Below are 27,008 nucleotides of genomic sequence, written 5' to 3' on the forward strand. Positions count from 1 at the left end.
TTTTGGTCCAATTGGACGCTGTAGATTGGGGCACTTTGGTCCAATTAGACTCTATAGATTGGGGCACTTTGGTCCAATTGGACACTGTAGATTGGGGCACTTTGGTCCAATTGGACGCTGTAGATTGGTGGCAGGAACGTCGTCAGTTCCAATTGATACAGCAGCTGAAGATTTGACCACTTTGGTTCTATCGAGTGGATCTGAGCAGAATCACTGGGGAGGCTCAATAGAGGAGCTGATTTGGCTCATTTTGGTTATATAAACAAGAGATGATTTGCGAACGCATTGACTGAAGGAGATTTAGTCCATTGTAAAGATGTGAAGATCTATGGATGCAAGGTGACTTGGTCCATTTGCGATTCCATAAACGTGGAGTAATTTGGTCTGTTCAGATTGGTCTATTGAGGTTCTGCAGATCGAGGTGGACCTGGGCCATTAGGATTCCGTAAACTGATAGATGTTTGATCCATTGGGGTTCCATTTGGATGGTTTGGTCCAATAGGTGAGGGATATTTGCTTCACTGGGATCAATCATATAGATTGGATGTGATCTGCACCATTGTGACTAGTAGTGACCTGGTCCATTGGAGTTCCATAGGCTAGTGATGATCTGTCCATTGGGGTTCCAACAACAAGTGATGACCCGCTCCATTGAGGTTCTATGGGCTAGTGCAGATCTGGTCCTTCGAAGTTTCTTGGACAAGTGAAGATCTGGTCCATTGGGTTTCCATAAATAGTGGGGATCCGGTCCATTGGGGTTCCATGGATGTGGAGATCTGGCTGATTGAGGTTCCATTGTCTAGTGTAGATCTGGTCTATTAGGGTGAATTAGAAAAATGGTGATCAGTTCCATTGGGGTTCCATAAATTAGTGGTGATCTGGTCCATTGGGATTCCATAGTCTAGTGAAGATCTGTTCCATTGGGGTTCCAAGGACGTGGAGATCTGGTCCATTGGGGTTCCATGGACATGTGGAGATCTGGTCCATTGGGGTTCCATGGACAAGTGGAGATCTGGTCCATTGGGGTTCCATGGACAAGTGGAGATCTGGCCCATTGGGGTTCCATGGACATGTGGAGATCTGGTCCATTGGGGTTCCATGGACAAGTGGAGATCTGGTCCATTGGGGTTCCATGGACATGTGGAGATCTGGTCCATTGGGGTTTCATCGATCAGGAAGATCTGGTCCACTGGGATTCTTTCAAACAGGGAGATCTGATCCATTGAGGTCTTTAGATCCGGGAGCTTTCATCCATTGACATTCCACAGATTGGAACGCTTTGGTGTGTTTAAACTGTGCGTCGGTCCAGCGGTCGACTGCCTGTGTTCTGATCTCTTATCTGATGACTAGGTGGGCGTTTACTCTGATAATTATCTCCTCCTACACCGCCAATCTCGCTGCGTTCCTGACCGTGCAGAGGATGGAAGTCCCCATAGAGTCTGCCGATGACCTCGCCGACCAGACCAACATAGAATATGGAACAATTCAGGGCGGTTCAACAATGACATTTTTCCAGGTACCACCCCTTGTGTGTGAAAGCCTCACCAAGCACCAATTCAACTTAAAGGGCATGAGATAGTGCCCATCACCGAGACCTGGCAACAAACTGGGAGATAAATATTTCAGACTATCAGGTTTGTAGAAAAGGGAGGGAAGTTAGAAAAGGAGGGGCAGCAATATTGATCACCGTCCCAGCTGTGGCTCAGTGGGTAGCACTCTCACCTCTGAGTCAGAAGGTTGTGGGTTCATGTTCCACCCCGGGGACTTGAGCATAAAAAAAATCTCGGCTGACGCTCCAGTGCAGCACTGAGGGCGCGCCACACTGTCGCAGATGCCGTCTTTCAGATGAGACGTTAATCCGAGGCCCTGTCTGGTCTCTCAGGTGGACATAAAAGATCCCATGGCACTATTTCGAAGAAAAGCCAGAGAGTTATTCCCGGTGTCCTGGCCAATATTTATCCCTCAATCAACGTAACAAAAAGACAGATTATCTGGTCATGATCATATTGTGGGAGCTTGGTTGTGCGCAAATTGGCTGCCGCGTTTCCCTACATTACAACAGTGACTACACCCCAAAGGTACTTCATTGGCTGTAAAGTGCTTTGAGACATCCGGTGGTCGTGAAAGACGCTATATAAATGCAAGTCTCTCTTTTTGCAAAAAAGGCAAAAAGGATTTCAGTAAGCATGATCGGGCGGTGGAAACATTATGGGTAGAGTTCAGGAACAGCAAACAATGCAAGACTCTGGTGAGAGGGGGGGAATGCAAAAATACGGAGATCAGGGAAGCAGCTCGCACAAACACTGCTATAATTGGGAGATTTTAATTTCCACATAGACTGGGTGAAGCAGATCAGCTCAAGAAATAGAGGCGGTGAATTTCTCGAGTGTATATGCAATAGTTTGCAGCAAAAATGTGTTTTCGAGCCCACAAGGGAACTAGCTTCCGTGATGATTAACAAACGGGAAATCTGACGGTAAGGGATTTTTGTGAATAGTTTGTGTAATATTTGATACTAAGTTTGAGAGGGAGGGGGGTGAGTCGCAAACCAAAGGGGAGAAATTCAGGGGCTTCTCATTCCGGGTGCCAATTTTTAAAAGTTGAAAAAAATTAGCGGCAGGCGCTAATGCTTTTACGCTTTAAAAATAATTCGGCGTTTGCACTCCAGGACGCAGGAGTGGCGCAAAATCACATGTTCCACTTGCTGGGGCGCAAAGGGCAGCAGGTGGGGCAGTGAGTGGAGAACACTGGATACTGGGCCGTCCAGCACCGCCGCATTGGAAAGCTCCGTCCCTCCCTTAAAGGGAAGAGCCATCACTGCAGGCTCTGTAAAAGACTTACCTCCTCCCCAATGGCAGCTGCGATCCGCCCCGATGCACTGCAGCAGAGTGTCGAGCTGAGCGTCCGCACGCGAAAAAACACAGAAAAAAATTCAAACAGAAGATTCCGCTTTTTTTTCCGCTTCCCTCGCCACCTTGCCATTAAGCCTCGCCCCCCCACCTCCCAGAAGCGGCCGGCCGCCCGATGAACGCCTCCCGCAGCTGTCGGTATTTCCGCCCGGCGAAGCTGCCGGGGTTCGGAATCGAAGTTCAGGCCCCGGAGGTCTTTGCCGGGGGGGGGTGGGGGTGATGCGCACGGCGATGACGTCACGATCTCCGGGCCGAAGGAGATGGGGGTGCAGTGCTGTACGGCCGCCGCAAACCTCTCGCCGAAGATGACGGGCGTCGGTCTGCTCGCCACGCCTGGTCGGTAATTGCTGAGCAACCCCACCCATCCCCCGGGGCCATAACGGGAGGTGCTGAGGTGGCCAATTTCTAGGCTCAAGGGTTTAAACGTAACTGACGCAAACTTCGAAAGGACCAGCCACAAATTAACCGCAGTAAACTGGGCTGAGCTGTTAATGAGTAAACCCACAGACAAACAGTGGGAGGTACTCAAAGTCCCTGGGACAACACCCCTAAAGGCAAAGGCTCCACTTGTATAGTTAACCCAGCATAGTGAACAAACGAGGTAAGAAACAGCATCAAATTAAAAATAAAAGCTCGCACAGATACAAGGATGAATGGAGATCTGCCAGACTTGAAGAGCTATGAAAAGCAACAGTGGAGTACAGAGAAAGAGGTGCGAGCAGAGAACAAACTTGCATAACTAACAGCCAAAGTTGTTATACATATACAGGTTGTACCTGCCTTGGGACCTGGCCTGTTCTGGATAAGGGAATTTTCTTGACGAGGGGTGGTCATGTTAACTTGGATGGTGCAGATACTGAGCAAGGGATATCGGGGCTGGCTGGCTTGGGACTGGGAGTGCGGCAGAGAGATCATGGGGGGGGGGGGGGGGGGCGATGAGGTGGATCGCGGGGTCCGGCCAGCGATTGTGCGAGTCGGCAGCAAGGAAGGACTTCAATTTGTTCACGTCGGAGTTCTGCGCATGTGCCACCCGGTGGCCGGGAATGGTTCTGGATGAGAGGTGGTTCCGGATCAGGGAGTTCTGGATCAGGGAGGTTCAACCTGTATTGCGTGAGACTGGTAAAGGGGGTGATGTGGGCCCATTGAGGACAGATGCAGGCAAGACTGCATCTGACGATAAGGAAAGGGCAGCCTTGTTACATGAGGGAACATTTCCCCCGGCCCCAGTCTTGAAACAATTCTAACTCTTTTAACATGAGCCCTGAATGCGATCAGCTGGCTTGGGCTTGAGGGGACCCTGGGAGACTCGGATCCCTGGGAACCTCGGAATATGTGCCCCCTGCGAGCCTGGGATGCTGGTAACCTCGGAATCTCAGACTCCTGGGAGCTGCGGAGTCTGGGATGGTGGGACACTGGAAGCCTGGGATGCTAGTAGTGTCGGAGCCTGGGACCCCGGGAGCTTTGAACCCGTGGGAGCCTGGGATACTGGACACTGGGATGCTGAACACTGGGATACTGGACACTGGGACATGGGGATTTTGGATACTGGAACACTGGGATTCTGGACACTGGGATTCTGGACACTGAACACTGGGATTCTGGACACTGGGATTCTGGACACTGTGATACAGGACACTGAGATTCTGGATACTGGACACTGGGATACTGGACTCTGGGACACTGGACACTGGGATACTGGAATAATGGAGACTGGGATACTGGACACTGGGATACTGGACACTGGGATACTGGACATTGGGATACTGGGACACAGGAGACTGGGACAATGGGACCCTGGGACATTAGGACCCTGGGAGCCTGGGATTCTGGGAGCCTGGGGCACTGGCACACTGGGACACTGGGAGCTTAGACATTGTGTTGGACATTGTGTTTCCCCACTGAGAAATTCAGTGCTTGATGAGTTTTGTCTCTCCACACCCCCCCGCTCCCCAGAATTCCAGGTACCAGACCTACCAGCGGATGTGGAACTACATGCACTCCAAGCAGCCCAGTGTCTTTGTCAAGACCACGGAGGAAGGGATCGCCCGGGTCTTAAACTCCAAGTACGCCTTCCTGCTGGAGTCCACCATGAATGAGTACCACAGGAAACGCAACTGCAACTTGACGCAGATTGGCGGGCTGCTGGACACCAAGGGCTATGGGATCGGCATGCCTCTGGGTAGGTGTGAAGGGGCTGTACGTAACAGACCCCGCCGACACTCACTGGGGAGAGTGCCACAGAATTACATTGAATGTACCGCACAGAAATAGACCATTTGGCCCAACCGGTCCATGCTCCACATGAGCCTCCTCCCATCTTCTTCATCTCACCCCATCAAGATATCATAAGAACATAAGAAATAGGAGCGGGAATAGGCCATTCCGCCCCTCGAGCCTGCTCCACCATTCAATGAGATCACGGCTGATCTGATCATGGACTCAGCTCCACTTACCCGCCCGCTCCCCATAACCCTTGACTCCCTTATCGTTCAAAAATCTGCCTATCTCCACCTTAAATATATTCAAAGACCCAGCCTCCACAGCCCTCTGGGGCAGAGAATTCCAAAGATTCGCGACCCTCCGAGGGAAGAAATTCCCCCTCATTTCTGTTTTATTCTGAAACTACGCCCCCTAGTTCTAGATTCTCCCATGAGTGGAAACATCCTCTCTGCATCTGCTCTGTCGAGCCCCCTCATTATCTTTTATGTTTCAATAAGATCACCTCTCATTCTTCTAAACTCCAGTGAGTAGAGGCTCAACCTTTCTTCATACCTAGAATCCACCTAGTGAACCTTCTCTGGACTGCCTCCAATGCAAGTATATCCCTCCTTAAATACCCTTCTACTCCCTTCTCAGCCATGTGTTCCCCTAAATGCATCTCTGCTGTTCGCCTCAAGCACTCCATGCTCACCATTCTCTGGTGAGGAAGTTTCTCCTGAATTCCCTATTGGGTTTATTAGTGAATAACTCATATTTATGGAAGGCCCCTTGTTCTGGTCTCCCGTACGTGGAAACATCTTCTCTACATCCATCCGATCGAACTCCTTCATAAAGTTAAAGACCTCCATCAGGTCATCCATTCAGTCGTCTTGTTTCTAGAGAAAAGAAACCCAGCCTGTTCAGCCTGGTGAGAGGCCCTCAAGCCCGTTCTCCCATTCAATGAGATCCGTGGCTGATCTGTATCCTAACCCCATCCACCCACCCGCCTTGGCTCCAGATCCCTTAATACCCGAGACTTGCAAAAATTGATCGCTCTCAAAGTTAAAGTTATTAATTGAGCCCCAGCACCTACTGCTCTTTGTGGGAGAGTTCCACACTTCTACCGTCCATTGGCGGAAGAAATGTTTCCTAACTTATCTCCTGATTGGCCTGGCTCTGATTTTAAAGTTGTGCCCCCTTGTCCTAGACTTCCCTCACCTGCGTAAAATGTTTCTCTCCGGTCTATCCTCTCAATTCCTTGCAAAATCCTAAAAGCCTCAATGAAATCGCCCCTTAACCTTCGATATTCCAGGGATGGGCTATGAGTCAACAGACTCCACTGTACAATGGGGAGAATTGTTAAGGAGGGGGTGGGGGTGGAATGGCTGGGCTGTGGGGGGGTCTTCACTCCGCCCATCAGCAGACTCGGTAACCCCGACAACCAAAAGCAAGTCATTAACTTTGCCCCAACATCGGTGGCCATGCCTTCGGCTGCCTGGGTCTCAAGCTCTGGAACTCTATCCCGACATCTGTTCGCCTCTCCTACTTAAAACTACCTCTCTGAGCCAGCTTTTGGCCACCTGGTCTAATATCTCCATCTGTGGATCGGTGCCAAATCTTGTCCGATAATGCTCCTGTGACGTTTTCCGAAGTTAGAGGTGCTGTATCAATGCAAGTTGTTGTTGTAAATATTAAATATTGGGAAGACTGAAGCCATGGTTTTCCGTCCTCACCACAAACTCTGTTCCCTCGCCACTGACTCCATCCCCCTCCCTAACATCTGTCTGAGGCTGAACCACACTGTTCACAACCTAGGTGTTATATTTGACCCTGAAATGAGTTTCCGGCCGAATTTCCACAGCATAACTAAAACTGCTTATTGCCACTTCTGTAACATCGTCCGTCTCCACCTGCCTCAGCTCATCTGCTGCTGAAACCCTCATCCAGGCCTTTGTTATCTCCAGACTTGACTATTCCAATGCACTCCTGGCCGGCCTCCCACATTCTACCCAACGTAAACTTGAGGTCATCCAAAACTGGGCTCTCTGAGACCTAACTCGCACCAAGTCCCGTTCACACATCACCCCTGTGATCGCTGAGCTACATTGGCTCCCAGTTAATCAACACCTCGATTTCAAAATTCTCGTCCTTATTTACAAATCCCTCCATGACCTTCACCCCTCCTTATCTCTGTAATCTCTTCCAGCCCCACAACCTCCCTGAAATTTCTGCGCTTCTCTAATTCTGCCCTGTTAAGCATTGTGATTATAATCGCTTAACCATTAGTGACCGTGCCTTACATAAGAACATATCAAATAGGAGCAGGCCTTTTGGCCCCTCGAGCCTGCTCCGCCATTCAATAAGTCCATGGCTGATCTGATCTTGGCATCAACTCCACTTCCCTGCCCACTCCCCATAACCCTTGACTCCCTTAGCGTTCAAAAATCTGTCTATCTCCACCTTAAATATATTTAATGACCCAGCCTCCACAACTCTCTGGGGAAGAGAATTCCAAAGATTCACAACCCTCTGAGAGAAATTCCTCCTAGTTTCTGTTTTAAATGGGTGACCCTTTATTCTGAAACTATGCCCCCTAGGTCTAGATTCCCCCATGAGGGGAAACATCCTCACAGCATCAAACCTGTCAAGCCCACTCAGAATCTTATACGTTTCAATAAGATCACCTCTCATTCTTCTAAACTCCAATGAATACAGGTCCAACCTGCTCAACCTTTCCTCATAAGACAACTCTGCCTGGGCCCTAAGCTCTGGAATTTCCTCCCTAGCCCTCTCTGCCTCTCTCTCCACGTTAATGGCACTCCTTAAAACATAATTATTTGGCCAAGCTTTTGGTCACCTGCCATCATTTCTCCTTATGTGGCTCGGTGTCAAATTTTGTTTGATAATGCCCCTGGGAAGCGTCTTGGGACGTTTTACTACGTTAAAGGTACTACAAAAAGAACGCGCTTATTTGCACTAGCAAAATGCTCCGATTGGCTCTCCATGACGCTTTTGCTGATTGGTCCCCATGGAGGGAAAGACACACCCAGCAGTTTCTCTGGAATGTGTGATTAGAACTGCCCAGCCCAAGTTCTGAGTGTTTGCAAAGTGTAATTCGAGCCATTCTGACTGCCGACTCCAGAGAAGTTAGAGCTTCCCCCATCCCAGCCCAAATCTCTGATCAAAATGCAAGTGGTTGTTGCTCTAAATTCAAGTTGTTATAATTCAAGAATGATTCTGACAGACGAGGACGAAGCCGAGCGTCACATCAATTCAGTTGCATCGGAGAGAAACAAGACAAGGACAGTAGACTGAAGGGACCCTGAGTGTTGACAGTTGGTGGGACAGTTTTACTGAATCCAGACTAGGGGGGGAATCAACCCACAGGTTAACATTTCTACATTCAAAATGCGGCCACCTGGTTAACTTTCATATCTCAAATCAGTAAATTAACCCACTCCCAGGGCAGGTACAGCACGGACTCAAAGACAATGAGAATATCCCTGCCCCAAAGGTTACCGCAACACACATAATCCAACAACTAAACCTCACTGGCCGATCTCGCATAGACAAGGAACCCCATCCCATTCACGTGGTCTAGTCCCGCTCCAATCAAGTTCAAGCAGGTTCTCCCACCGCCCACCCAAACAGCTGCTCCCCAACCTCTGCCCACCTCCCTCCATTCTCCTCTCTTGCCTTTCCCCTCATCGGCATCTTTTTGCCCTCTTTCCCCGCTGTCCAGTTTCTCTCTCCACTCTGATTTCCTCCATTCCACCCTCACTGAAACCCACGCACCTACCCTTCATTCCACTCTCATTACCAGCCCCAAAAAAAATTTTGACGATGTAACGAGCAGAGTGGACAAGGGAGAACCAGTGGATGTGGTGCATCTGGACTTTCAAAAGGCTTTTGACAAGGTCCCGCACAAGGGATTGGTGTGCAAAATTAAAGTGCATGGTATTGGGATTAATGTACTGACGTGGATAGAGACCTGGTTGACAGACAGGAAGCAGAGAGTCAGGATAAATCGTTCCTTTTCAGAATGGCAGGCAGTGACTAGTGGGGTGCCGCAGGGCTCAGTGCTGGGACCCCAGCTCTTTACAATATACATTAACGATTTAGATGAAGGAATAGAGTGTAATATCTCCGAGTTTGCGGATGACACTAAACTGGGTGGCGGTGTGAGCTGTGAGGAGGACGCTAAGAGGCTGCAGGGTGACTTGGACAGGTTAGGCGAGTGGGCAAATGCATGGCAGATGCAGTACAATGTGGATAAATGTGAGGTTATCCATTTTGGGGGCAAAAACACTAAGGCAGAATATTATCTGAATGGCGGCAGATTAGGAAAAGGGGAGGTGCAACGAGACCTGGGTGTCATGGTTCATCAGTCACTGAAAGTGGGCATGCAGATACAGCAGGCGGTAAAGACGACAAATGGTATGTTGGCCTTCATAGCTAGGGGATTTGAGTATAGGAGCAGGGAGGTCTTACTGCAGTTGTACAGGGCCTTACTGAGGCCTCACCTGGAATATTGTGTTCACTTTTGGTCTCCTAGTCTGAGGAAGGATGTTCTTGCTATTGAGGGAGTGCAGCGAAGGTTCACCAGACTGATTCCAGGGATGGCTGGGCTGTCATATGAGGAGAGATTGGATCAACTGGGCCTTTATTCACTGGAGTTTAGAAGGATGAGAGGGGATCTCATAGAAACGTATAGGATTCTGACGGGACTGGACAAGTTAGATGCGGGAACAATGTTCCCGATGTTGGGGAAGTCCAGAACCAGGGCACATAGTCTTAGGATAAGGGGTAGGCCATTTAGGACTGAGATGAGGAGAAACTTCTTCACTCAGAGAGTTGTTAAACTGTGGAATTCCCTGCCGCAGAGAGTTGTTGATGTCAGTTCATTGGATATATTCAAGAGGGAGTTAGATATGGCCCTTACGGTTAAGGGGATCAAGGGGTATGGACAGAAGGTGGGAAAGGGGTACTGAGGGAATGATCAGCCATGATCTTATTGAATGGTGGTGCAGGCTCGAAGGGCCAAATGGCCTAATCCTGCACCTATTTTCTATGTTTCTATATTCCCCTCCTCCCGTACCTCCATCCACCTCCCCACCAACTGCCTTCAAAATCAGTGAGTGCTCTTCATCCGTCCATCATAGAAACACAGAAACATAGAAAATAGGTGCAGGAGTAGGCCATTCGGCCCTTCTAGCCTGCACCGCCATTCAATATAATCATGGCTGATCATGCAACCTCAGTACCCCACCCATTCCTTCTCTCCATAACCCCTGATCCCTTTAGCCGTAAGGGCCACATCTAACTCCCTTTTGAATATGTCCAACAAACTTTCTGTGGCAGAGAATTCCACAGGTTCACAACTCTCTGGGTGAAAAAGTTTCTCCTCATCTCGGTCCTAAATGGCTTACCTCTTATCCTTAGACTGTGACCCCTGGTTCTAGATTTCCCCAACATCGGGAACATGCGACCTGCATCTAACCTGTCTAAACCCGTCAGAATTTTATAAGTTTCTATGAGATCCCCTCTCATTCTTCTAAATTCCAATGAGTATAAGCCTAACCGATCCAGCCTTTCCTCATATGTCAGTCCTGCCATCCCGAGAATCAGTCTGGTGAACCTTTGCTGCACTCCCTCAATAGCAAGAATGTTCTTCTTCAGATTAGGAGACCACAACTGCACACAATACTCAAGGTGTGGTCTCACCAAGGCCCTGTACAGCTGCAGTAAGACCTCCCTGCTCCTATACTCAAATCCCCTCGCTATGAAGGCCAGCATGCCATTTGCCTTCTTCACCACTTGCTGTACCTGCATGCCTACCTTCAATGACTGATGTACCATGACACCCAGGTCTCTTTGCACCTCCCCTTTTACTAATCTGTCACCATTCAGATAATTGCCTTCCTGTTTTTGCCACCAAAGTGGATAACCTCACATTTATCCACATTATACTGCATCTGCCATGCGTTTGCCCACTCACCTAAACTGTCCAAGTCCCCCTGCAGCCTCTTAGCATCCTCCTCGCAACTTGCAATGCCACCCAGCTTAGTGTCATCTGCAAACTTGGATATATTACCTTCAATTCCTTCGTCTAAGTCATTAATGCATATTGTAAATAGCTGGGGTCCCAGCAGTGAACCCTGTGGTACCCCACTAGTCACTGCCTGACATTCTGAAAATGACCCGTTTATTCCCACTCTTTGCTTCCTGACTGCCAACCAGTTCTCTATCCACGTCAATTGACATTACCCCCAATACCATGTGCCTTAATTTTGCACACTAATATCTTGAGTGGGACTTTGCCAAAAGCCTTTTGAAAGTCCAAATACACCACATCCACTGGTTCTCCCTTGTCCACTCTACTAGTTACATCCTCAAAAAACGCTAGCAGATTTGTCAAGCATATTTCCCTTTCATAAATCCATGCTGACTTGGACCGATCCTGTCACTGCTTTCCAGATGCGCTGCTATTACATCTTTAATAATTGATTCCAGCATTTTCCCCACCACCGATATCAGGCTAACCGTCTGTAATTCCCTGTTTTCTCTCTCCCTCCTTTTTTAAAAAGTGGGGTTACATTAGCTCCCCTCCAATCCATAGGAACTGAACCGGAGTCCATGGAATGTTGGAAAATGACCACCATTTCATCCACTATTTCTAGGGTCACTTCCTTAAGTACTCTGGGATGCAAACTATCAGGCCCTGGGGATTTATCGGCCTTCAGTCCCTTCAATTTCCCTAACATCATTTCCTGACTGATAAGAATTTCCCTCAGTTCCCCCTTCTCGCTATTCCCTCGGTCCCCTAGTATTTTTGGGAGGTTATTCGTGTCTTCCTTAGTGAAGATAGAACCAAAGTATTTGTTCAATTTGTCTGCTGTTTTCTTGTTCCCCATTATGAATTCACCTGATTCTGACTACAAGGGACCTACATTAGTCTTCACTAATCTTTTTTCTCTTCACATATCTATCGAAGTGTTTGCAGTCAGTTTTTATGTTCCCTGCAAGCTTACTCTCATACTCTATTTTCCCCCTCCTAATTAAACCGTTAATCCTCCTCTGCTGAATTATAATGTTCTCCCAGTACTCCGGTTTGCTGCTTTTTCTGGACAATTTATATGCCTTTTCCTTGGATTTAACACTTTCCCTAATTTCCCTTGTTAGCCACGGTTGAGCCACCTTCCCTTTTTTATTCTTATGCCACACAGGGATGTACATTTGTTGTAGTTCATCCCTGTGATTTTTAAATGTCTGCCATTGCCAGCCACCGTCAACCCTTTAAGTATCATTATCCAGTCCATCCTAGCCAATTAACGTCTCATACCATTGAAGTTTCTTTAAGTTCAGGGCCCTCGTCTCTGAATTAATTGTGTCACTCTCCATCTTAATGAAGAATTCTACAAAATTATGGTCACTCTTCCCCAAGGGGCCCCGTACGACCAGATTGCTAATTAATCCTCCCTCGTTACACAAGACCCAGTCTAGGATGGCCTGCTCTCTAATTGGTTCCTCGACATATTGGTCTAGAAAACCATTCCAAATACACTCCAGGAAATCCTCCTCCACCGCATTGCTACTAGTCTGGTTAGCCCAATCTATATGTAGATTAAAGTAATTATAACTGCTGTACCTTTATTGCACACATCCCTAATTTCTTGTTTGATGCTGTCCCCAACCTCCCTACTGTTTGGCATTCTGTACACAACTCCCATGAGTGTTTTCTGCCCTTTGGTGTTTCGCAGCTCTACCCATACAGATTCCACATCATCCAAGCTCATGTCCTTCCTTACTATTGCATTAATCTCCTCTTTAACCAGTAACGCTACCCCACCTCCTTTTCCTTCCTGTCTATCTTTCCTGAATATTGAATACCCCTGGATGTTAAGTTCCCAGCCTTGGTTACTCTGCAGCCGTGTCTCCGTAATCTCAATTACATCATACCCATTAACAGCTATCTGCACAGTCAATTCATCCAAATTAATACGAATGCTCCTCGCATTGAGACTGAGCCTTCAGGCGTGTTTTTTTAACACTCATTGGTTGTCAAGAGCTGTGGGTGTGTTCTGAGGAGGTGGGCATGTCCTGGGAAGGTGGGCATGTCCTGGGAAGGTGGGCGTGTCCTGGTGAGGTGGGCGTGTCCTGGTGAGGTGGGCATGTCCTGGGGAGGTGGGCGTGTCCTGGGGAGGTGGGCGTGTCCTGGGGAGGTGGGCGTTTCCTGGGGAGGTGGGCGTTTCCTGGGGCTGTGGGCGTGTCCTGGGGCTGTGGGCGTGTCCTGGGGCTGTGGGCGTGTCCTGGGGCTGTGGGCGTGTCCTGGGGCTGTGGGCGTGTCCTGGGGCTGTGGGCGTGTCCTGGAGAGGTGGGCGTGTCCTGGGGAGGTGTGTGTGTCCTGGGGAGGTGTGTGTGTCCAGGGGAGGTGGGTGTGTCCTGGGGCGGTGGGCGTGTCCTGGGGCGGTGGGCGTGTCCCGGGGAGGTGGGCGTGTCCCGGGGAGGTGGGCGTGTCCCGGGGAGGTGGGCGTGTCCCGGGGAGGTGGGCGTGTCCCGGGGAGGTGGGCGTGTCCCGGGGAGGTGGGCGTGGGGAGGTGGGCGTGTCCTTGGAAGATGGGCGTGTCCTGGGGAGGTGAGCGTGTCCCGGGGAGATGGGCGTGTCCCGGGGAGATGGGCGTGTCCCGGGGAGATGGGCGTGTCCCGAGGAGGTGGGAGTGTCCTGGGGCAGTGGGCGTGTCCTGGGGAGATGGGCGTGTCCTGGGGAGATGGGCGTGTCCTGGGGCAGTGGGCGTGTCCTGGGGCGGTGGGCGTGTCCTGGGGCGGTGGGCGTGTCCTGGGGAGGTGGGCGTGTCCTGGGGCAGTGGGCGTGTCCCGGGGAGGTGGGCGTGTCCCGGGGAGGTGGGCGTGTCCCGGGGAGGTGGGCGTGTCCCGGGGAGGTGGGCGTGTCCCGGGGCTGTGGGCGTGTCCCGGGGCTGTGGGCGTGTCCCGGGGCTGTGGGCGTGTCCCGGGGCTGTGGGCGTGTCCCGGGGCTGTGGGCGTGTCCTGGAGAGGTGGGCGTGTCCTGGGGAGGTGTGCGTGTCCTGGGGAGGTGTGCGTGTCCTGGGGAGGTGTGCGTGTCCAGGGGAGGTGGGTGTGTCATGGGGACGTGGGCGTGTCCTGGGGCGGTGGGCGTGTCCTGGGGCGGTGGGCGTGTCCTGGGGAGGTAGGCGTGTCCCGGGGAGGTGGGCGTGTCCCGGGGAGGTGGGCGTGTCCCGGGGAGGTGTGCGTGGGGAGGTGGGCGTGTGCTTGGAAGATGGGCGTGTCCTGGGGAGGTGGGCGTGTCCCGGGGAGATGGGCGTGTCCCGGGGAGATGGGCGTGTCCCGGGGAGATGGGCGTGTCCCGAGGAGGTGGGAGTGTCCTGAGGAGGTGGGAGTGTCCTGGGGCAGTGGGCGTGTCCTGGGGAGATGGGCGTGTCCTGGGGCGGTGGGCGTGTCCTGGGGCGGTGGGCGTGTCCTGGGGAGGTGGGCGTGTCCTGGGGAGGTGGGCGTGTCCTGAGGAGGTGGGCGTGTCCTGGGGCAGTGGGCGTGTCCTGGGGCGGTGGGCGTGTCCTGGGGAGGTGGGCGTATCCCGGGGAGGTGGGCGTGTCCCGGGGCTGTTGGAGTGTCCCGGGGAGGTGGGCGTGTCCTGGGAAGGTGGGCGGTTCCTGAGCAATTCTACGGTGATCCATAACATGGGTCCTTTCTCTCTCCGTAGGTTCACCGTTCCGCGATGAGATCACGCTCGCTATCCTCCAACTCCAGGAGAATAACCGCCTAGAAATCCTAAAAAGGAAGTGGTGGGAGGGAGGCAAGTGTCCGAAGGAAGAGGATCATAGGGCGAAAGGTGAGACCCCGAATCATAGCGCCCAGACCCCGATCACAGGGCCCAGACCCCGATCACAGGGCCCAGACACCGATCACAGGGCCCAGACACAGATCACAGGGCCCAGACCCCGATCACAGGGCCCAGACCCCGATCACAGGGCCCAGACCCCGATCACAGGGTCCAGACCCCGATCACAGGGCCCAGACCCCGATCACAGGGCCCAGACACCCATCACAGGGCCCAGACACCCATCACAGGGCCCAGGCACCGATCACAGGGCCCAGACCCCGATCACAGGGCCCAGACACCGATCACTGGGCCCAGACACCCATCACAGGGCCCAGACACCCATCACAGGGCCCAGACACCCATCACAGGGCCCAGGCACCGATCACAGGGCCCAGGCACCGATCACAGGGCCCAGACCCCGATCACAGGGCCCAGACACCCATCACAGGGCCCAGACACCCATCACAAGGCCCAGGCACCGATCACAGGGCCCAGGCACCGATCACAGACCCCAGACCCCAATCACAGACCCCAGACCCCAATCACTGGGCCCAGACCACAATCACAGACCCCAGACCCCAATCACTGGGCCCAGACCACAATCACTGGGCCCCGACCACAATCACAGACCCCAGACCCCATTCACAGGGCCCAGACCCCGATCACAGGGCCCAGACCCCATTCACAGGGCCCAGACCACAATCACAGACCCCAGACCCCATTCACAGGGCCCAGACCCCGATCACAGGGCCCAGACCCCGATCACAGGGCCCAGACCCCGATCACAGGGCCCAGACACCCATCACAGGGCCCAGACACCCATCACAGGGCCCATACACCCATCACAGGGCCCAGACACCCATCACAGGGCCCAGACACCCATCACAGGGCCCAGACACCCATCACAGGGCCCAGGCACCGATCACAGGGCCCGGGCACCGTTCACAGGGCCCAGACCCCGATCACAGGGCCCAGACACCCATCACAGGGCCCAGACACCCATCACAAGGCCCAGGCACCGATCACAGGTCCCAGGCACCGATCACAGGGCCCAGACCATGATCACAGACCCCAGACCCCGATCACAGGGCCCAGACCCCGATCACAGACCCCAGACCCCAATCACAGACCCCAGACCCCAATCACTGACCCCAGACCACAATCCCAGACCCCAGACCCCAATCACAGACCCCAGACCCCAATCACTGGGCCCAGACCACAATCACAGACCCCAGACCCCAATCACTGGGCCCCGACCCCATTCACAGGGCCCAGACCACAATCACAGACCCCAGACCCCAATCACTGGGCCCAGACCACTCCCCCATGATGTTTGTATTTGAATTGAGGACAGTGGCTGGCTGCGATGTTCCCTGCGCTCCATCATCACACAGTCATTATTCTGAATACAGAGTAAATGCATCGCGCACGGGCGGTCTGAGCCACTGCAGCGCACCGACAATGCTGACACCTGTGCTCACACTGCTGGACTCGGCCACAGCCAGAGGCGGGAGCTCGGGACTCGGGCCGACCAGTGGGTGTTTCTCTCCTCATGGTATTTTCCTGGGTCAGCACTGGTGCCTCCTCCCGCTGACAGGGCAAACCACCGACACACAACATTAATCAGACTGTCTAGTGCACACATATCTCCACTGATACTCTTTCTCTCCTTGTCTCCCTCTCTTCCACTTTATCTCTCACTCAGTCTTGCTCATTCTCTCCCTTTCTCATTCTCTTAGCCTTTTCTCCCTGTCGGTCAGTCTTTCTCTCTCTCTCTCGCTCTCAGTCTCCTTCTCTGTCACTTTCTCTAACTGGCTCTCTCTTTCTCTCTTTCTCCCTCTGCCTCACTCTCTGTCTCTTTCTGTCTCTCTCACTGTCTCTCTCTCTCTCTCTCTCTCTCTCTCTGTCTATCTCTCTGGCTCTCTCTCTCACTGTCTCTCTCTCTGCATTTGTCAGTCTGTCTTTCTCTGTTGGTCTCTCACTGTCGCTCTTTGTTGCTCTCTCTCTGTCTCTGTCAGTCTATCTGTCTGTCTATCTCTCTCTCTCTGTCTGTCTGTTTCTCTCTCTCTGTCTCTCGTTGTCTGTCTTCCTCTCTCTTTCTCTGTGTCTCTGTCTTCCTCTCTCTCTCTCTTTGTCTGTCTGTCTGGCTATATGTCTCTGACTCTGTCTCTGTCTCGCTCTCTCTCTTTGTTTGTCTGACACTCTCTGTCTCTCTCTCCCTCTCTCTCTCTCATTTTCTGTCTCTGTCTGTCTCTCTCTCTATATATATATATATATATATATCCTTGTCTGTCTCCGATCTCCATCCCATCACTAACGCTTCCTCTCTCTGCCTGCCAGGTTTGGGAATGGAAAACATTGGTGGGATATTCGTGGTGCTGATCTGTGGTTTGATCATCGCGGTGTTCGTGGCCATCATGGAGTTCGTGTGGACAACTCGACGCTCGGCAGAATCGGAGGAGGTATTGGTAAACACGCTCTCCCTCACTAAATCCTCTCTGTGTATCACAGGCTGTGCCGTAACCCCAGCCCCAGCCCCTAGGCTGATCGTCAGGGAAACCCCGCACTGAGCACAGTGACTCTCGGGGTCAGAGAGTGACCTGGGGTCAGGGAGTCAACTCCTGGGGTCAGAGAGTGACCTGGGGTCAGGGAGTCAACTCCCGGGGTCAGAGAGTGACCTGGGGTCAGGGAATCTGCTCCCAGGGTCAGAGAGTGACCTGGGGTCAGTGAGTCTGCTCCCGTGGTCAGAGAGTGACCTGGGATCAGGGAGTCAACTCCCGGGGTCAGAGAGTGACCTGGGGTCAGGGAGTCAGCTCCCGGGGTCAGAGAGTGACCTGAGGTCAGTGAATCTACTCGCAGGGTCAGAGAGTGACCTGGGGTCAGGGAGTCAGCTCCTGGGGTCAGAGTGACCTGGGGTCAGGAAATCGACTCCCAGGGTCAGAGAGTGACCTGGGGTCAGGGAGTCAGCTCCTGGGGTCAGAGTGACCTGGGGTCAGGAAATCGACTCCCAGGGTCAGAGAGTGACCTGGGGTTAGGGAGTGAGCTCCACCTAGTGGACTACTGATGTATTAACAATAAAAGGTCAAGTGGCAAGTTCATGTGACACGGTCCCTTTTAAGGAGCCACCTTGAAGTGTGTGCTTGTGTTAGTGGTCGCTGTAAATCTATCACAGATTGGTGACGAGGGCAGGATTATTTGGATTCCCCAGCTGAAAATGTTGTTGGCAGATAATCCTGCCAACCGACGGAGAGACTTTCGAGGTTCTTTGTTTTGCAGAGCACCTAAAAAGGGAGTGAGCTCCCAGGGTCAGCGAGTTAAGCTCCCGGGATCAGTGAATGACCTCAGCCCTAGTCGTCAAAGTGGGCCTCTGCTCGAAGGGTCAGGGTGGGCCTCTGCCCGAGGGGTCATTGAGTGACCTCTGCCTGAGGGATCATTGAGTGACCTATGCTCGAAGGGTCATTGACTGACCTCTGCTCGAAGGGTCATTGAGTGACCTCTGCTCGAGGGATCATTGAGTGACCTCTGCTCGAAGGGTCATTGACTGACCTCTGCTCGAGGGATCATTGAGTGACCTCTGCTTGAAGGGTCATTGACTGACCTCTGCTCGAGGGATCATTGAGTGACCTCTGCTCGAAGGGTCATTGACTGACCTCTGCTCGAGGGATCATTGAGTGACCTCTGCTCGAGGGGCCATTGACTGACCTCTGCTCGAGGGATCATTGAGTGACCTCTGCTCGAGGGGCCATTGAGTGACCTCTGCTCGAGGGATCATTGAGTGACCTCTGCTCGAGGGGCCATTGAGTGACCTCTGCCTGAGGGTCAGTGTGGGCCTCAGTGCCAAAGTGTAGGCGGGCCCCACACATTCTCGGGCCAGGCCGGAGGAGACGGGGGGGGCGGGGAGTGGGGAGGGAAAGGAGGTTCCCCGGGGCAGAGTGCCGGGTGCCCACGAAGGGGAGGAATGGGAGGGAGGGGCTGGCCGCCGGTTTGTCCGAACACGTCCTAACACGGTCTCTCCTTCCCTCCCCCCCCCCGCTCCCCCGGCAGATCTCCATGTGCCAAGAGATGCTGAGCGAGCTGCGCCACGCCGTGTCGTGCAAGAAGACGTCGCGCTCGCGGCGCCGCCGACGGCCAGGCCGGGTGGGCGTGTCGGTGGCCAAGCAGCTGCGGGCGGGCCGCGAGCTGCGCCTCAGCAATGGCAAGCTGTACTCGGGGGCCTCGGCGGGCGAGCCGGGCCTGGGGCCGGGGCCCCAGCGCCTGCTGGACGAGGTGGCCCCGCTGCGGGGCTGCACCCACATCCGCATCTGCCAGGAGTGCCGGCGGATACAGGGCATGAGGACCACCCGCATCCCCCACATCGCCGTGCAGGCCGAGGAGGCCCCGCCTGTTGCCGGGCCCCAGGGGACTGCAGGCGAGCAGGAGTGACCAGGAGCTGCCGCAGCAGCCCCCCCACCCTCCCCTCCTAACCAGCCGCCGACTCCCGCTTGGTCTCCCACCCTCGGCCCACCCCTCCCCTCCTCCCCCACCGATCAACGCTGACCGACCTCTCTCCGGGGGTTGGGGGGGGGTGTCGGAGTGGAGCACCTTGTCTTAGAATTGTGCGCCGTGCGCATCTGGCTGAAGAGGGAGCGGAGCCCTGGGCCCACTTGACCCCTCTGACACGCGACCTCCCCCCGCCCAAAACCACCGTTGCTCGCGGCCGTCCCCCAGACCCCGGCCCGCCGTCACCCTTGACCCCACCACCACACCTGACCCGTGACTCGCCATCATCTTCTCGACCCCCGCACCCCCCCCCAACCTGCTGTCACCTTTGACCCAACCACCACCCCGGCCCTTGACCCACCACCATCTCCCCGTCGACCCCAACCCGCCGCCAACTTGACCCAACCGCCACCCCCGACCCTTGACCCACCTTCACCTCCCTGACGACCCTCAATCCCCAACCCGCCGTCAACTTGACCCAACCACCACCCCGACCCTTGACCCACCACAATCTCCCCATCAACCCCAACTCGCCACCAACTTGACCTAACCACCTCCGACCCTTGACCCACATTCACCTCCCTGACGACCCTCAATCCCAACCCGCCGTCAACTTGACCTAACTGCCACCCCGATCCTTGACCCACCATTAGCTCCCTGCCGAACCTCGACCCCAACCCACCATCAACTTGACCCAACCACCACCCCTGACCCTTGAGCCACCTTCACCTCCCTGACGACCCTCGACCCCAACTCGCCATCAACTTGACCCAACCACCACCCCTGACCCTTGACCCACCTTCACCTCCCTGACGACCCTCGACCCCAACCCGCCGTCAACTTGACCCAACCACCACCCACGACCTTTGACCCACCTTCAGCCCCTCACCGACCCTCGACTTTCACCCCGCCGTCAACTTGACCCAACCACCACCCACCCCTGACCCTTGACCCACCATCACCCTCCTGCCGACACTCGTCCCCAACCCACCATCACCGTTGACCCCAACCATCACCCCTGACCCCTGACCCACTGTCGCCCTCGCGACCCGCCCTCCAGAGACGGAGTGGGGGGGCCTGTCATTTCGCTCTGGTCGGCAAAATGGACAAGAAGCGAGGAGAATGCGGCAGGAGATGGAGAGAAGCGAGAGAGAGAGCGAGCGGGAGATGTACAGAGGGACACTGGACGATGCCGGTTGGGAGGGGTCTATTGCCAAGGGACAGTGTGCCGGGCGGTGAGCCAAGCGGCTGGCACCTGGACAATACCCGCCGTGGCAGAACTCAGGGTTCTTAACTGCCTTGTCAAAGGGAAAAACAACAAAACCATATGACACACACCCGCGTGCTGCGCACTTTTAACAAAGCAAACGGACTCCGTGTTCGGAGCGACCTGGACCATGTCTGGATAATACCATGGAGATTTCACCGTTCTTTTCTGGGGTTTTTCTTTTGTCTTTTTCTTTTGCTAATTTCTATGTATAGTTACCAAAAAAAAAATAGCAACTCAAACGTGACAAGGACACATCTGCTGAATTGAGCAAATAAAAGACTCTCCTATGCATTTCGCCAATCGCGGCTATTTATTCAACAGTCTTCTCGAGGCCACAGACAGGGGGGGGGTGGTTGGAGATATCTGCTCACGACTGCACCCGGAGCCCCCTCAAAGTCCGCCAACCCGTGGGAGTCTTCTGCTTCGCCTTGCTCCACCTCGGGGAGCTCACATGGGCACTGTGGGTGAAGGAGAGCGCCAAGGACTCGGGAAGAGTCGGAGGGAATGGGGAGGGAGGGATGCAGGGTACGGGGTGGGTGACGACAAACCAGGGTTAGACACGGCTGTCGGAGGAAGGAAAGGGCTGAGGGAGGGGAGAGGGGCCCGCAGCTCGGAGCTTCTGACGAAAGGCAAGAGCTGGCGGAGGAGACAAGGTGAGGGGCCTCGCTTTCAGCGCAGAGGTCAGGCAGGGAGGAGCGACAGTTCAAAGGTCGAGGGCACGGCAAGAGCTGGAGCGGAAAGTTCAGAGACATCCCAACCACAGTTAAGAGAAACAAGACAGGTTGCAAGAGAGAGAGCAAGTGGAAAGGTTGCAGACTGTTGATTAGCTCTCTCACACGCTCAAGATGTCTGAAAGAACTTTGCAGCCAATGAAGTACTTCATATAAAAACAGAGTTTCTACAGGTATATAAAAAGGAAAAGAGTGGCTAAAGTAAATGTTGGTCCCTAAGAGGACAAGACCAGGGAATTAGTAATGGGGAACATGGAGATGGCAGAAACTCTGAACAAATATTTTGTGTCAGTCCTTATGGTACAGGACACTAAAAATATCCCAACAGTGGATAGTCAGGGGGAGGAACTTAACACAATCACAATCACTAAGGAGGTGGTACTCAGTAAGATAATGGGACTAAAGGCAGATAAATCCCTGGGACCTGATGGCTTGCATGCTAGGGTCTTGAGAAGTAGCGGCAGGGATTGTGGATGCACTGGTTGTAATTTACCAAAATTCCCTGGATTCTGAGGAGATCCCAGCAGATTGGAAAACTGCAAATGTAACGCCCCTATTTAAAAAAGGAGGCAGACAAAAACCAGGAAACTATCGACCAGTTAGCCTAACATCTGTGGATGGGAAAATGTTGGAGTCCATTATTAAAGAAGCAGTAGCAGGACATTTGAAAAAGTATAATTCAGTCAGGCAGAGTCAGCATGGATTTATGAAGGGGAAGTCATGTTTGACAAATTTGCTGGAATTCTTTGAGGATGTAACAAACAAGGTGGATAAAGGGGAATCAGTGGATGTGGTGTATTTGGACTTCCAGAAGGCATTTGACAAGATGCCACATAAAAGGTTACTGCACAAGATAAAAGTTCACAGGGTGGGGGATAATATATTAGCATGGATCGAGGATTGGCTAACTAACAGAAAACAGAGAGTTGGGATAAATGGGTCATTCTCTGGTTGGCAATCAGTAACTAGTGGGGTACCGCAGGGATTAGTGCTGGGACCCCAACTATTTACAATCTAGATTAACGACTTGGATGAAGGGATCGAGTGTAATGTAGTCAAGTTTGCTGATGATACAAAGATGGGAGGAAAAACAATGTGTGAGGAGGACATAAAAAATCTGCAAAAGGACATAGACAGGCTCAGTGAATGGGCAAACATTGACAGATGGAGTATATGTTGGAAAGTGTGAGGTTATGCAAATTGGCAGAAAAAAAATTAAAGAGCAAGTTATTATTTAAATAGTGCTGCAGTACAGCAGAACCTGGGGGTATTTGTGCATGAAACACAAAAGGTTAGTATGTAGATACAGCAAGTGATCGGGAAGGCCAATGGAATCTTGACTTTTATTGCAAAGGGGATGGAGTATGAAAGCAGGGAAGTCTTGCTACAGTTATACAGGGTATTGGTGAGGCCACACCTGGAGTACTGCGTGCAGGTTTGGTTTCCGTATTTACGAAAGGATATACTTGCTTTGGAGGCAGTTCAGAGAAGGTTCACTAGGTTGGTTCCGGAGATGAGGGGGTTGATTTATGAGGAAAGGTTGAGTAGGTTGGGCCTCTACTCATTGGAATTCAGAAGAATGAGAGGTAATCTTATCGAAACGTCTCAGATTATGAGGGGGCTCGACAAGGTGGATGCAGAGAGGATGTTTCCACTGATGGGGGAGACTAGAACTAGAGGGCATGATCTTAGAATAAGGGGCTGCCCATTTAAAACTGAGATGAGGAGGAATTTCTTCTCTGAGGGTTGTAAATCTGTGGAACTCGCTGCCTCAGAGAGCTGTGGAAGCTGGGACATTGAATAAATTTAAAACAGTTTCTTAACCGATAAGGGAATAAGGGGTTATGGGGAGCGGGCAGGGAATTGGACCTGAGTCCATGATCAGATCAGCCGGATCGTATTAAATGGCGGAGCAGGCTCGAGGGGCTTTATTGGTCTACTCCTGCTTCTGTTTCTGATGTTCTTATGTTTTATGTAAATTGTACACAATGTTGGATATTCAACTGTGTGATTGGGATGTGGGACTGGGGGAAGGGGAGGGACTGGGGGAAGGGGAGGGACTGGGGGAGGGGGACTGGGGGAGGGGGACTGGGGGAAGGGGAGGGACTGGGGGAGGGGGACTGGGGGAAGGGGAGGGACTGGGGGAGGGGGGACTGGGGGAGGGGGACTGGGGGAAGGGGAGGGACTGGGGGAGGGGGAGGGGGAGGGACTGGAGGAGGGGATCTGGGACTGGGGGAGGGGGAGGGACTGGGGCAGGAGGAGGGACTGGGAGAGAGAAATGTGGTACTGGGGAGGGGGAGGGACGGGGAGGGGGGGTGGTACTTGGCGAGGGGAGAGGGACTGGGGGAGGGGGAGGGACTGGAGGAGGGGGATGTGGGACTGGGGGAGGGGGAGTGGTTGGGGGAGGGGATGTGAGACTGGGGGTGGGGGTGGGGGAGGGATTGGGGAGGGACTGGGGGAGGGATTGGGGGAGGGGATGTGGGACTGGGGGAGGGGGAGGGATGGGGAGGGGAGGGACTGAGAGAGGGGAGGGACTGGGGGAGGAGTTGTGGGATTGGGGGAGAGGGAGGGACTGGGAGGGGGCTTGGCACTGGGGGAGGGGAGGGACTGGGGGAGGGGGAGGAATTGGGGGAGGGACAGGGGAGGGGGGGTCTGGGGAGGGGGTTTGGGACTGGGGAGGGATTGGGGGAGGGGAGGGACTGGGAGCGGAGGAGGGACTGGGGGACGGGATGTGGGACTGGGGGAGGGGAGGGGAGGGACTGGGAGAGGGGAGGGACTGGGAGAGGAGGAGGGACTGCGGGCCGGGATGTGGGACTGGGGGAGGGGGAGGGACTGGGGGAGGGGAGGGACTGGGGGAGGGGAGGGACTGGGGGAGGGGAGGGACTAGGGAAGGGGAGGGACTGGGGGAGAGGAGGGACTAGGGAAGGGACTGGGAGAGGGGAGGGACTGGGGGAGGGGAGGGACTGGGAGAGGGGAGGGACTGGAGAGGGGAGGGACTGGGAGAGGGGAGGGACTGGGGGAGGGGAGGGGAGGGACTGGGAGAGGGGAGGGACTGGGGGAGGGGAGGGGAGGGGAGGGACTGGGAGAGGGGAGGGACTGCGGGCCGGGATGTGGGACTGGGGGAGTGGGATGTGCGGCGATGTTGGCTGAGTTCAATAGATTTGGGACGTTGTAAGCAATTCTATGTACACCTTCCCCTATTTACGGATGACTGTACATTAGTTATTCCTATAGTTATGACTGTAGAACAACAACAGCTACTTGCATTTATATAGCACCTTTAATGTATCAGGACATCCCGAGGGACAGCACACGAGTGTTATCAAAAAAGATTGGGGATATGTGCGGATATGTAACCAAAATCTTGGCCGAAGAGTTATGTTTTATGGAGCGTTTCAAAGGAGGAGACAGACCTCACACACTCTCACACTCCCCCTCACACTCCCCCTCACACTCCCCCTCACACTCCCTCACACTCTCCCTCAAACTCTCTCACACTCCCTCACACCCCCTCACACTACCCGTCACACTCCCTCACACTCCCCGTCACACTCTCACACTCCCCGTCACACTCTCACACTCCCCGTCACACTCTCACACTCCCCCACTCCCCCTCACATCCCCTCACACTCCCTCACACTCCCTCACACTCCCTCACACCCACTCACACGCCCTCACACCTCCTCATACTCCCTCATACTCTCTCACACTCCCTCACACTCCCTCACACCGCCTCATACGCCCTCAAACCGCTTCACAACCCCTCACACTCCCTCACACTCCCTCACAGTCCTTCAGACCCTCACACTCCCTCACTTTCACTCTCCCTCACTCTCCCTCACACTCACTCTCACTCCCTCAGTCCCTCACACCCCCTCACACCCCCTCACACTCCCTCAGACATCTTCACACTCCCTCAGACATCTTCACACTCCCCCACTCTCCCTCACAATCCCTCACACCCTTCATACCCCCTCAAACTCCCTCCCCCCCCTCAAAACCCCTCAAAACCCCTCAAAACCCCTCACACCCCTTCACAATCCCTCACACCCCTTCACAATCCCTCACACCCCTTCACAATCCCTCACACCCCTTCACAATCCCTCACACCCCCTCACACTCACTCACACTCACTCACACTCCCTCACACCCCCTCACACCCCCTCACACCTCTTCCCACACCCACTCGCGCATCTTCCCATACCCTCACACAACCTCACGCTCTTGCACACACCCGCACACTCCCTCGTACTCCCTCACACTCCCTCAGACCATCTTGCACTCTCGCACACCACCTCACACTCCACTCACACACCCTCACATTCCATTCATACACCCTCACACTCCCCTCACACTCCCCTCACACTCCCTCACACACCCCTCACACTGCCTCACACCACCTCACAAACCCTCACACCTCCTCATACCCCCTCACACCTCCTCATACCCCCTTACACCTCCTCATACCCCCTCACACCTCCTCATACCCCCTCACACCTCCTCATAACCCCTCACACCTCCTCATAACCCCTCACACCCCCTCCCACTCACTCAATCCCTCACACTCCCTCACACTGCCTCACACTCCCTCAGTCCCTCACACTCACAATCTCTCGCTCCCTCACACCCCCTCACACTCCCTCACACCCTCTCACACTCACTCAGACCCCCTCACACCCTGTCATACTCCCTCACACCCCGTCATACTCCCTCACACCCCGTCACACTCCCTCACACTCCCACTCACACTCTCATACTCCCCCTCACACTCCCTCACACTCCCCCGCTCCCCCACTCCCCCACTCCCCCACTCCCCCACTCCCCCTCACACTCCCTCACACCCCCTCACACTCCCTCACACCCCCTCACACTCCCTCACACCCCCTCACACTCCCTCACACTCCCTCACACCCCCTCAGACTCCCTCACACCCCCTCAGACTCCCTCACACCCCCTCAGACTCCCTCACACCCACTCACAGTCCCTCACACTCCCTCATACTCCCTCACACCTCCTCATACTCCCTCACACTCCTTCATACTCACATGCCTTCACACTCCATCACACCCCCTCACACACCGTCACACTCCCTCACATACCGGCACACTCCCTCACACACCGGCACACTCCCTCACACTTCCTCACACTTCCTCACACTTCCTCACACTTCCTCACAACCCCTCACAGTCCCTCACATTCCCTCACGCTCCCTCACACCGCCTCATACGCCCTCAAACCCCTTCACAACCCCTCACACCCCTCACACTCCCTTAGTCCCTCACACCCCCTCACACTCCCTCACACTCCCTCACAGTTTTTCAGACCCTCATACTCCCTCACTTTCACTCTCCCTCACACTCACTCACACTCACTCACTTTCACTCTCCCTCACACTCACAATCTCTCGCTCCCTCACACTGCCTCACACCCTCTCACACCCTCTCACACTCCCTCACACCCCCTCACACCCTGTCATACTCCCTCACACCCCCTCACACCCCGTCATACTCCCTCACATCCCCTCACACTCCCTCACACCCCCTCACACTCCCTCACACCCCCTC

General features: G+C 53.9%; 1 protein-coding gene across 1 annotated transcript in view; it reads left to right on the forward strand.

The window, feature by feature from the left end:
* Positions 1–19,386, forward strand: part of LOC139240764 (glutamate receptor ionotropic, kainate 5-like) — a 215,659-nt gene extending 196,273 nt beyond the window's left edge. The window contains exons 17-21 of the mRNA XM_070869243.1: positions 1,351–1,516; positions 4,863–5,088; positions 14,845–14,973; positions 17,305–17,426; positions 19,009–19,386. Coding sequence (XP_070725344.1) covers positions 1,351–1,516; positions 4,863–5,088; positions 14,845–14,973; positions 17,305–17,426; positions 19,009–19,386 — 1,021 coding nt within the window. The remainder of the gene's footprint in view (positions 1–1,350; positions 1,517–4,862; positions 5,089–14,844; positions 14,974–17,304; positions 17,427–19,008) is intronic.
* Positions 19,387–27,008: the final 7,622 nt, after the last annotated feature.

This window comes from Pristiophorus japonicus, chromosome X (assembly GCF_044704955.1).
Source record: "Pristiophorus japonicus isolate sPriJap1 chromosome X, sPriJap1.hap1, whole genome shotgun sequence".
NCBI lineage: Eukaryota > Metazoa > Chordata > Chondrichthyes > Pristiophoridae > Pristiophorus > Pristiophorus japonicus.